At 46.8% G+C, this 11805-nt stretch overlaps 1 protein-coding gene across 46 annotated transcripts in view; it reads right to left on the bottom strand.

Moving 5' to 3' along the window:
- Positions 1 to 3579: 3579 nt before the first annotated feature.
- Positions 3580 to 11805, bottom strand: part of AKAP13 (A-kinase anchoring protein 13) — a 201160-nt gene continuing 192934 nt past the window's right edge. For 31 of the 46 annotated variants that reach the window (XM_086849725.1, XM_086849721.1, XM_086849722.1 and 28 more), the window contains 8 exons: positions 11252 to 11416; positions 10085 to 10153; positions 9119 to 9189; positions 8570 to 8614; positions 7367 to 7417; positions 6574 to 7023; positions 4563 to 4872; positions 3580 to 3765 (listed from right to left, as the gene is read on the bottom strand). In XM_086849725.1, the coding sequence (XP_086705851.1) occupies positions 3716 to 3765; positions 4563 to 4872; positions 6574 to 7023; positions 7367 to 7417; positions 8570 to 8614; positions 9119 to 9189; positions 10085 to 10153; positions 11252 to 11416 (1211 nt within the window). In that variant the 3' untranslated portion in view covers positions 3580 to 3715. The remainder of the gene's footprint in view (positions 3766 to 4562; positions 4873 to 6573; positions 7024 to 7366; positions 7418 to 8569; positions 8615 to 9118; positions 9190 to 10084; positions 10154 to 11251; positions 11417 to 11805) is intronic. The other 15 variants (XM_086849739.1, XM_086849738.1, XM_086849702.1 and 12 more) reach the window with 3 other exon arrangements.

The raw sequence follows: 11805 nt of genomic DNA, 5'->3' as shown, positions 1-11805 counted from the left end.
AGACCAGTTCCATTTAAAGTGCTTTATGACATCAAACTAACATCAAGTTACATGTTGAGATGACCACTTAATTTAAAAGAATCTAAAGCCAAGCCCACAAAACCCCATTGAGTCTCCCACCCTTTGCTACTCTGCTGCTGGGTATTCTGGCACCTCCAGCTAATACTGGCCACTTCTGTACTTGTCTGAGCCCACACTCTCACTTTCCCTGGACAGTGAAACACCTCCTGCTGGGCAGTGACAAAGACCAGGCCAAGAAAATCAAATGTGATTTTCTGCCCTCCATGAAGCACCAGCACAAACAGCTCCGAGAGTCCTCGCAGGATCCTCTTTCCCAACAACATGGGCTTCAAAGAGATGTTTGTGAACCTGCTCTGAGTCCCAGGAGCCCAATGCAAACAGGCTGGTTTGGGTGCTCCAAATGGGATCAAGGCTCTTGGAACTAGCAACAGGCTGGGCTGAAGAAATAACATGGTTTCAACAAGGATGGATGCCAGGCATGGAACTGGAGCAAATGCAATTTTAAGGCCAGGAAGAGGAAAGGCTTTGGTGCTGTCAAGCTGGGACCATACTCTAGCAGACAACACTAGACAAGCTTCAGAGATCAGAGCAGAAATCTGACTCTAGGAACCCATGCCAAGCCTTTCCAAAGAAAACCTGAGATGGGAAAAATAAAAGGCTAAAGAGATAAAAACAAGCCCTTACCTTCCTAAAGGTGAAAGAAGGAGGAAGCAGTGTGGGAGGAAAGGCTTCATTCCAAAAAAGTGAATCATACAGTAACAGACATCCTCCAGGGACAAATGTCTGTCCACCAGAATTTAAGACACAGTTTTGATACACAGGATCTCTGGTCAGTGTATTTCTGACTCATACCTGTGGTTTTTGTCAAGGAACCACAGGGACCTTGGGAGATGACTTAGCCAACAGCATTTGCACTTCAGGCACTGAATGCTCTTTTTGATTTGCACAGGTCATGAGAGATGGTGAAGCCAGGCAGACTCAATCCTGCTGCCCTCGGTCACACATCTTCCTTTTGGTGCCCTTCTCAGAGCCAGGAGATGTTGCTATGTTGTGAATATGGCATGTGCTGGGACTGAGGAAAAGACAGTGGGATAAATTGAAAAGTTCATAGTGGCAAAGGCTGTTCCAGACTGAGGGGAACACAGATGTACCAGTGCCCTGATTCTGTTCACACAACAGTAAAGGAGCCACACACTGCTTTGGTTTCCAAAAGTTTCAGCTTGGCACATTCGTGTTTGCAGATGCATAAACAGCAGGGCAGAAGTTACTTGCTGAAGTTGGTGGTTTTCTTATGACAAAGGTAACACCACACCACCAGCACATGCCTCCTTCAGCTCCCCCCGGGTCCAGGAGAGCAACTGTACCCTCCATCACTGCTGGGCACTCCATGCTTTGCTTTCTCCTTTGCCTCCAAAAGGAATGAGAAAACCTAACCAAAATGTTTAAATAAGGACACTAATTTACAGGAGGAGCCTTGTCTGAAGTCACTGTGTCTTTTTCCAGACTTTTTTTGGCCTGAAGATGCTCTGCCTTGAAGAAAGCTCTCAGCTGAAATTGTGTGACTTAGGCCATGGAATGAGCTGCAAAGCAGCACTGCTCAACCCCGCGGTTTGTAGGAAACAGGGAGATAAGAACATTTGGTTTACCAATCTTTTGGTAAGAAAACAAAACAAATAAACAAAAAAAATGAAGGGGGGAAGAGAAAAAAAAACCCTCAAACTATTCCCCCAACAAAAGCAAAAGTAAAAAGAAATAAAAAAATAAAACTAAGTAAACATTTTTTAAAAAATTCTTTCAGATAAAATGAAAGATAAATATTTTTGCAAGCCCTGCTTGCAGTTAAGAACAAGCACCAAATAATATTAAAAAGAAACCAAAAATAAATCTCAACCCTTTTTCCTTTCTTTTTTTTTTCTCTTTTTCTTCTGACTTTTAATAGTATAGAGAGCTTCCAAAGCAAGCAGGGTTCCTGCACCAAGACAGCCCAGCCTAAGCATCCACCTCACCATCAATGCTGCTGATACTCATCAGCACTAACTCTGAGAACTTCTGTGTGTCACCAGCTTGTGACAGGCCTGAGAGCAAACTGGAATCAAACAATAGTACAAGAAGAGAAATTATTTGTTATTTCAAAGAAAAAAACTGGTAGGAAAGGAAATGCACCTGACAGCTTCAAACTCTCGAGCAAAACTTTGATCTATTTTGAAGTTGATAACCATTTACAAATCCACTCGGGTAATTCTCCTGACAGGGTTTGGAAGAAAGGTGATTTTTGAGAAAAGCCTCCCTTTGCAGTTCTCCTCCCCCACTGAACACATCCCTGTATTCCACAGCTCTACAGACACCCCACAGCTGGCACAGCAAGAGCTGCCCTTGGACCTTCCTGTTCTGCATCATGGGGACACGCCACACTGAACTCCAGACCTGGCCCACAGGGGGTTTTTGTCCACCAGAACCTTTTTCTCCCCAGAAATGGTTCCTAAGTGCCTGGTATTGCACAGCCACAGGGACAGGAGCCATCTCCTCGGAGCCTGCCCCGCGATGTCTCGCTGACCTGCTCGGACACTGCTGCTCTCACTCTGCCTCAGAAACGATCAGGGCAGGTGAGAAAATCCAGAGAAACAGAAGCCCAATGGTAGCACAAAAAGCAGGCTAAGAAAAACTCAAAGAACAGAACAAAGATCCCTTAAAGCAGATTTTCAGCCACCCCCCCCCAGTCAGTCATTAGGCTTGTAATGTCAAATGGAGAGCTCTATTCCAACAAAAACATAATCTTTACTTTGGGGATGGGAGGGAGTGAGCTGGAGCTCAAAGAGATTGTTTAAAAAAAGTGTTGCTTACTGTTGTTTCCATTTGAACAGTTTGTTCTGGCTCCCTGGGACTGCCTTACCAGCCTACCAAAATTCTCTTTTCGGTGCCATATTAAATATACCCAGTAATGTTCTGCTTGACTGTGGAAGAAGTTTGACGTTTGATTCCTCTGGCCCACAGAATTAGTTCAGATTTATTTTAAATTTTAATTTTTTGTCCTCTGAGTTGTTGCTTCTGAATGCTGTTACTGCTTCCTGGTGTAAGGTACACTTCTGAAACCAAACAGCCCCTATCCCATGAGCACAAAAGGGGTGTGCAGGTCACTGTGTTACAGTCAGAGCAGTAAGGGCAAGATATTTAATATCTACACACTCCCAGAAAGTCCTCAGGTATCACCTATCCCCAGGGGTGGACCTCAGCTGTAGGGACTGTAAGCATATCCCAGTGGATACATAGATACATATATGTATATATACAGCGTATCTATATATGCCAGTGTGCACCATTTGTGAGTCCTAATCTTTTCTAAATGCTTGGTTTTGGTTCTTTTCCCCAGAAAAGGGGAATTGGAAGGCACAGACCCCTTAAGGCTATGTTCTCTCATCCTTTAGAGTGAGACAGACAACATCTATCCCAATCCATTTGACACCAGGTTTGCACAAGGAGAGGGTCCTGTGTGCTGTGCAGGCACAGCCTCTGCAGGGAGAATTCACCTAAAACCACAGGAGAGAGGCCCTTATCCACCACTTAGCAGACTTCAGAACATGTTTTATTTAAAACCTCCAGATGCTTGTCCAGAGCAGGCACCAGCCACGTGCTGTGTCACAGGCAGGGAGGTGTCCACGGTGCCAATGCCACGAGTGACCACTGGAACAGTCCATGCTCAGCAGAAGATCTCCTCACCCTCTGGAGGTGCTTCTGACGAGTGAGAATCTGCAGCACCAAAAAACATCATGTGGGAATCACTATGGGAACACAGGAACACAGCAGGCAGAGCGGGGCTCCATGTGCACAGAAACCCCACTGTCTGCCAAATCCACTGGGCCCCTTAAAAGATGTTCAGTTCCCTGATGAGCTACCATGAAATTACATCTTGTATTGGGTGAGATTTCCTGTGCACAAGCTGGAAAACATCAGTGAGCTAGCATGAATGAAACCGGTCATCCGAGGGCATGTGATCAAATTTCATGTGGGTCAGAGGTTTGAGGTGCAGCTCTGAGTCCTAAGGGGATGCAAAACTACCAGACAAGAAAAACCCTGTATGTTTTTGTTTCAGATCAAGAGAAAAAACAGACCAGCTTGAGGGGAAGGGAGAGGCCACCAGAAGGCTTGTGGGTATCACTTCCAACTGTCACAGAGCTAAAGCAGACATCAATGCCTCAGGAGCTGCAACAGCAGCTCCTTCTGAAAGCACTGACACTGAAGCAGAACATTTTCCTCCTTGAAGCAGAGAATCCAGCCCATGGAGGCTGCTCAGGATGGGATGGGAAGAAACAATGAGAAGAATGTGTGTCCCTCTGACAACCCTGAGGGCTGCAGAACAGGCAGAAAAGCCCACGGAAGGTCACTTCAATCTGGGAAGTCCGCTCAGCACAGCTGCTTTTCCCCATCCCTGTGTCACCATCCTCATTTAAAGCTAGATTTTGTGGCTTCCACAAGTTTGCTGCCTGAAGGAAAACAGTCATCTTACCAACCCTCAAAAAACACCTGTGAGCTCCCCTCACACTCACCAGACTGTTGGGAGCGATGTCCCCTGCTCTTTTTCTTCTTTTCCTTCTTCTCCTTTGGTTTGGCTAAACTGAAGAGGCGAGTAGGCATCTGGGTCTGTTCCTCAGCTGCCTTGTTAGTCTGGTTTGTGCTAAGCAAATGGAAAGTGCTTTTCTCTTTGTGTGTCCTTGAAAGACTGTTCCTTTTGGGGGAGACAGACAGTTCTGCATCAAAGTGCCCTTGTTTAGGAAGGGAAGGGTTTTTCTGCATGGAGGATTCATCTATGCTGGACTGGGAGGAGACTCTTGCAAGTTTCTCATGTAGATTTGAAACCTAGAAAGGAAAAGTGTTTCATGAAAGAGGCTAGCAGAGAACATGGATAGAAATGGCATGTCCCAGACCACTCACAAAGGCTGTTCTTGTGAACATCCAGCCCCTTCACCTGGTAAAACGTAGTCCCCATCCAGGCAAAGTGAAGAGAGAAAAGCCCTCTCTGTTCAAGATGAAAAAACGAGGCATACAAAGAGTAACACTCCACTATCTTTTGCTTCTACATGTACTCTGCTATGTATCAACAAGCCAAGGGCAAATATTCTCTAAGATCTCAATAGCAAGACTCACCCTGCATCATTTGCACACACAGATGGTGGCAGGAGGCCAAGGAGCAGCGTGCCTCTCTGAGAAGGGAACGCCAGCACATGGCACAGGAGCACCATGTGTCAAAGGAATCCTTCCCAAGCAAAAGATGAAAGCAAAAGCAGTTTTCCTGATTTTTTGTTTTCCTAACGGCTGTCTCAGGATGTAATTGAGCTTGCACATTCAAAGGGAAGATCAAAACAAGGCCCAACAAAGCTTGACTGAACACTCTATTAATAGCTCTGCAATGTCAGATACCTGCCTTGAGAAGGTGCTTCCTTCTCCTAAATCTCTTAGGCCTTGCAGGCATTTTACCTCTCAGCCTCTCCCATGTCCCCTGTCTACAAGTGCATGGAGCTGGAACAGCTTCACTGGCTGCTTGGAAAACTTCTGGCTTGATCAGGAGCCAGGTGGGAGAGAGCAGGACCTCCTTTGGCAATTAGCTTTTCAGAGCTCACTGCTCAGCTCCACAATTAGGCCATTCAGGCATCCAAAATCATTCCCACTATGCAATCCAACATTTATAACCTAACTCTGCTACAGCTCTAAGCAAATTAGTCAGAGTTAGTGAGTTACAAACAAACAAATGATCAACAGGCTTAAGGATTAAATTCAGTCCATGCTTTGCCAATGGTGCTTGCTCTCCTCAGTCAGACTGTTGCACAGTTATAAAGGAATAAACCATAGCTTGCTGAAAAATGCCCAAACCAGGATCTGTGTGTGGGTTTTTCTTTGTAGTTGTGAGCAGTCAGACACCAAAAGCCTCTTCCAGCAGAGCTGGGGACCTTTGCTCACTGAGCCACAACTGGACTGCAGGTGCTCATCTTTTCAGGACAGGGGCAATGCCATCTCTTTGCTGGATATTGAGAATGCTTTTGGAGATGGATGTCAGCATGTCAACAGCCTTGCCCTGCAGTTATCAGCCTCACAAGTGGTGTTTGTGACAGCTGGAGGCTGCAGGTTACCCACAACACTCAGGCTGTCCCCTCTGCCTGGCTGCTCCCCAGAGCTCAGCCCTCGGGTGAAGGCCAACATCAGGCAGTGTCAACCCCTGGGACATCTTCCCTGGGAGCCTGCCACCTCCTCTCTGCCATCCCCAACACACACACACAGGGAAGGGGGCAGAGCTCAGGCTGCCCAGCACTGGCCAGGCACCCCCAAGACACTGTGAAGCACCAATATTGCCAGTGCCTCAGCAGCTCCAGAGGTGCAAAAAGTGCAGCACTGTGCATCCTATGCAAGTGAAGAGCCAGTTTTAAATGCCAGTCCCCACATGTCTGGGGCTGGGCTGGCACCAGCTGTGTGCCCTCTGAGGGGCATGCAGTTCACCCAGGAGCTGGCTGGGAGCTCCCTGCAGGGATCAGCCTCCCTAGGAGCCTGGCTGCTGGCATCATTTACCTGGTTGTGGTCAGGCTCCTGCCGCATTTGAGCGAATCGCTCCACGTCCTGCTTCAGCTGCACCTTCTCCCTCTCCAGCTGCTTCTGTGCCATGCGGAGCCTCTCCAGGTCGAGCTGGTAGGCCGTCTTCTTCACCTGCAGCTCCTCCCGCTCCCGCTCCAGCTCCTGCCTCAGCCTCTGCACCTGCTCCTCACGCTGGGCCAGCTCGGCCTCGTGCTCTGCCAGTTCCTTCTCCCGCACTTCCCATTCCTTCTCCCTCCTCTGCCTTTCCTCCTGGTGCTGTGTCTGCTGCTTCTTCAGGTTGGCGAACTCCTGGCGCTGCTTCTCCAGGCTGCGCTGCTTCTCCTGCTCCGCCAGCGAGGTGTGCCGGGATGAGCTTCGGCTGGGAGCCTTCTCGCTCCGAGACTGCTTCTGGCTCTCCACGTAGGTGTCCTGCTGCAGCACCACGCCCTGGGAGAGAGGAGACAGAGATCACTGCAGCATCCTCTGTGGGGAGAGGTCCATCCCTGAAAATCTCAGAGTGCTGTACTGAACCCCTTCTTCTCCCACCAAACTTGGAGCCCAGCACTGCTGCCTGGTTACCAGAGCATACTGGCAAAGCACCTCCCCCAGCAGCTTCCCAAATTCAGGCCAGCACTGGTTCCCTCAGGCAGCAGCTCATTCCAGCCTGCAAGCTGGCCCTGGGGTGTCCAGCCATGCAGGGTTGTGACACGAGAAGGGGAGACAAGGGGCAAAGCACGACTGGCAGCCCAGGCAAGTAGTGTGTGGGAGCAGGATGAACAGCTAAGCCTACCTGCAAAGCACTGAGCAGCTTATGGAGGCTGGTAATGGTTTGGAGGACCTGCTGTGAGAAAACAGAGGTGTTGCTGTTAGATCTCACTGAGTGCTGTGGACAGCACCCTCTCTTGCTCTGTGTCCCACCAGTGGGTCTGACAAGCTGCACGGCCATCCCTCTGCACCCTGCTTTTCCTCACTCTTCCCTTGCAATGACTGCATCAATCCCCAGTACACCAATACATCCCTTGAACATCTCCCAGAAGCGCCTGGCATCACCTTCCTCCCTTCCCTAGCTGTCATTGCAGCAGGGGAAGGAACATCTCCAGAGGCACCACCCAGCACAGAGCTCATGGGAAGTCCTGTGTTGTCTCTGCTAACCATTTCCCACAGCATCAGCTTGCTCAAGAACAAGCTGAGTAATTGAGATGAAGCCTAGAAGTTCACTTAGAAATTTCAGGAAAAAAAATGCAAGGGGCGAAAGAAAAAAAGCAATCTTTAAATAGATGTGGACTATTTGTACCCTTCCCCCCCAGCTGACCCATACAAAACCCACTGCCACAAGGCAGAAAAGCTGCACTACAGCAGGCACACAAGTGCAGCAGGTGTGTTCTTGGAGGCTTTCTGAAAATATAGAAATGCAAACACCTCATGCATCAATACAGAGCAAGCTACTTTGGAGTAATGCCCTATCCCTAAATTTAGCCTAGCTAAAAATTTCTCTGAATCTCTCATATCCTACAATTAATTTCAAGAAGAAAAAAGAGCACTTCAGTATTTGCAGTAGTGGAGTGATAGCCAGTATTAAGAGAACTGCTTCTCATTTTGTCATTAATGCTAATTGGGAGTTATGAATGTGTATCAAAGGGAGAATAGAAATCTAATTGCCCCAATTCACTGCACCTGCAACATAAAATTAAACTCTCTCTGTCTGCAGATGCACAATAAATACAGCCCTGTGCATCCTGGTGGTAATTAACCCTTGCTGTTTATAATCAGCACATATCATCTTGCTGGCAAGCAGATGACAATCAGTGAATTCCCTGTCTAAACATCCAAGGTTAAACAAATAAATGACACAGTGGGTTCAACTTAATGTATTTAAAAGTCTAGATGTGTTTCAGCAAACTAAATGTGTTCTCTTCTACATTATCACCTATTGAGACAAATTCTCTAGCCACTTAAATGAAGGGAACAGCTGAGCAATGGAATCAATTCTTACCTCGTTATTCCTTTTCAGCATGAACATCAAATTAGCATTTCCACCCTATGACAAGATCACAAATTTAATATGAGGACAATGAAAAATCATAGCAAACGTCTTCTGAAGATGAACTAATGACACATTCATTAAATACTCCCCTCCACCCTCCATTTTGGGAGAATTCATGCATGTTTTTAGGCCACTTAGAATCATATAGAACAAAATGTTAATTAGGTGTTATTTTGCAGCTATGTGATGGATTGATCCCCAGAAAGAAAAGGTCCAAGGTTGTAGCTGACCTTATAAACTCAGTAACAATGCAAAATTAAACACATGCTTTGGCTGACCTGCAGACAGATGGTAGCTAACCTGTGCCATCAAGGAGTATAACTGATTTGCAGTGGTTTTCAGGTCAGTGGCTTTGGGTGCATATTTCATGTTTTATTTTATTTTTAACTCATTAGGATGTAGCTAATTGTCGAAAAACTTTCAGGCATTTTTCAAGGCTAGAGCTGTCACTCTTGGAATCTGAACTCAGTGGTGGCAGACACACAAACCAAGCTGTACCTTCTTTAAAATGCTGTCTGACTCTGTTCTCCGAAGGTCCTGAGCGTCATCACCTTCATCTTTCGCTCCACCTAAAGGAAGAAGCCAGCATTGACATTGGTTTCATTTTAAGGCAGAGATGAACTTGCTAAAGTCTGAGAAATTTAATACAGGAAACTCATATGTTTCACAAAAGAGGACACAGAGCTCTTGACATTTTAACTAAATGAATTTGAGCCCTAAATATACGGAACACGTCAGCACTACCAGAAAAAGTGGATGTGAATTTAGATTAGGGTTGACTTTGGTTTCAGAGAACGTGCTGATAAATTCAGCACACTGCTATTAACTGGTGCTCTGTCTAGCCCCTGCAGAATACTACTACCACAGAATACTTGCTGAGAAGACATGAGGCAGCATAAGAGCAGATGGAGGATGATAACAGAATCATATCAGGGTGTATTATTGCAGGTATAGTTTCAATGCCTCTCTTGTGCAAGTTAATTTACATCTGGGTCAGATACTGCTGTGCAACACCCTGTGTAATTCTATGCTAACAATTTATCATTAACCTTAGCTATCAGATACCTGGATCTTCAAAGGGACACTGGCCTTCTCTTTCTAACTTCCTCCTGGACAGCTCATATCAGTGCTCCTGAACAGGACTCAGCTGACCTGTGGGGACAGGAGGGCTCTGACCCTCCCCTGTGCTGTCCTTTCTGCTCAAAAGGAGTCACACAGACCTTCCATCCCCTAGCTCCTGACAAAACTCTTGTACTCCCATTGCCAGCTGAGATGCAGCCCATAGGGAAAACCCACACCTGCAGTGGCAACCTTCCTTCTGCCACTCTTAAAGATAAATAACTTTACATAAACCTGAATCTGCAGCTGTGTGAAGGACAACACACCTGGTGTAAAGGCCCTCTCCTCCCCCCACCCCTGAGACTGGCCCTGCTACAAGAGGCTGACCCTCAAGTCCTAACAGACCTGCTCTCCTGCGCCACGTCCTGGGACCTTCCACCTCTCTGCAGGAGGAAACTCCTCCCTTCTGCTTTGCTGGAGGGGAGAATGAAGGGGAGTCATGTTATAAGCCTGGCCCGAGGTTTCACAGGTTGTGATCAGAAGAACTGCAGAGAATGCCAGGTTTCATACCTCCTGGGCAGAACAAATAGGTCCTACATTCTTTTCCCAAAATCTCCCAAGACCCTACAACTACTGAGTTAGAATCAGAGAGTATTTCTACAGAAAACTTAGATGTGGGCAACAGCCTGAGGTTGTCCCATTCATCACTGCAACAGAGAGAGGCACAACCCTCAACAAACCCCTCCAGTGTCAGTGTATTTGTCGTGATGATGACGAGGCCTGTGGAGGGCTTTGCAGCTCTCCAGTAGAGCAGGGAAAGCCTCCACATAGTTCTCATGTCTGACTGTCTGGAGCTAACACTGCTCCTTTAATGCAGGAGGTCAGACGAGGTCCAACAATCTCAGTGCTGAGACAGACACTAGCACAGCAAAACTGGTTGTATTGGGAGTGTGAGTGCGACCACAGAGAAAGGAATTTGAGGACAGGGAAGTTTCTGATGACTAGAGCAAAGAAAGAGGGCATTGGGAAGCAGCCAACTATGCAGCTGAAATAAGTAGTCACGCATTTCTTTGGGAGAGACTTAATTGGAGGAATAATACATGCAGATGTAGGTGGAACATAAATGCATAGAGAGCAGGGACAGGGGAGAAGGTGTTTGATTCAGCAATATCCACATCCATTTGTAAACGCAACAGCATCAAGCTCTTACTGGGAAGAAAGGTGAAGAACAAAGAACAAACCTGTAAATATTGCAATAACATGAAGAAACTAATTTATTGAGAAGCTAAATGCTTTCATGTGGCACGTAAGTAAAATAGCAAGTATTACTCAGAGAGAGCACAGAGAGGAGTGAACAGTTCAAATGTTTAAATCTCATATAGCCACAGGTTCTCAGCTACCATCAACCCACCTGTACAGAGGCTTTTTTACCTAATCTGTGATTTAATGTATCAACTATTGTTGGAGAGGAGTTGTGAAACCCAAACCACCAGCTGAAGCCCTTCTGAAGCAAGAGGATATGATGATGTATATTATTAACAAATTCTGAAGTGCACACACAGAACTACTCACCCTTGGAGGCATTCATCTGGTGACTGTCAAATCCTCCAAAAGTTTCTGCCCTTCTAGGGAGTGAGATGGGGCCAACCCCTCCCTCCTGATCCATGGCAGTGCTGCTGACCTGCTGTCCAAGGGCAGTGCCCAGGCTCCTGTTCACCAGGTCTTGCAGTAATTCAACTGATAAAAAGCAGCAATGACTTTGTTAAAGCCCACCTCAGGTTTCGGAGCTGTTTTCATCCCTGCCTGAGCTCAGATCAGAAATTGTTTGGTGTACAAAGAATCTAGGTTTCTGTGACAATCACATGAACAGCACACATTGCCCCTGCAAAAACTCACTCTGACCACTTACTCCAACTCTCGGAGCTCTGCACAAGCTTACACCTCCCTCTCTTCCCTCAGGCAACCTCTGACAACACCATTTAGTAATTTTAGCCCCTCCAAAGATCATACTGGAAAGTAACTGGAGTTTCCATCTCCCCTTGCCTTTGTCAACACCTGCTTGTCCCTTGCAGGCACCACCCTGGAACCCAAGCCCCACCCTCATATCTTGCTGAGACTGAAGAACA

This window comes from Cyanistes caeruleus, chromosome 13 (assembly GCF_971803275.1).
Source record: "Cyanistes caeruleus chromosome 13, bCyaCae1.hap1.1, whole genome shotgun sequence".
In the NCBI taxonomy this organism is placed as follows: Eukaryota; Metazoa; Chordata; class Aves; order Passeriformes; family Paridae; genus Cyanistes; species Cyanistes caeruleus.
This window is presented reverse-complemented; position numbering and strand designations above follow the sequence as displayed.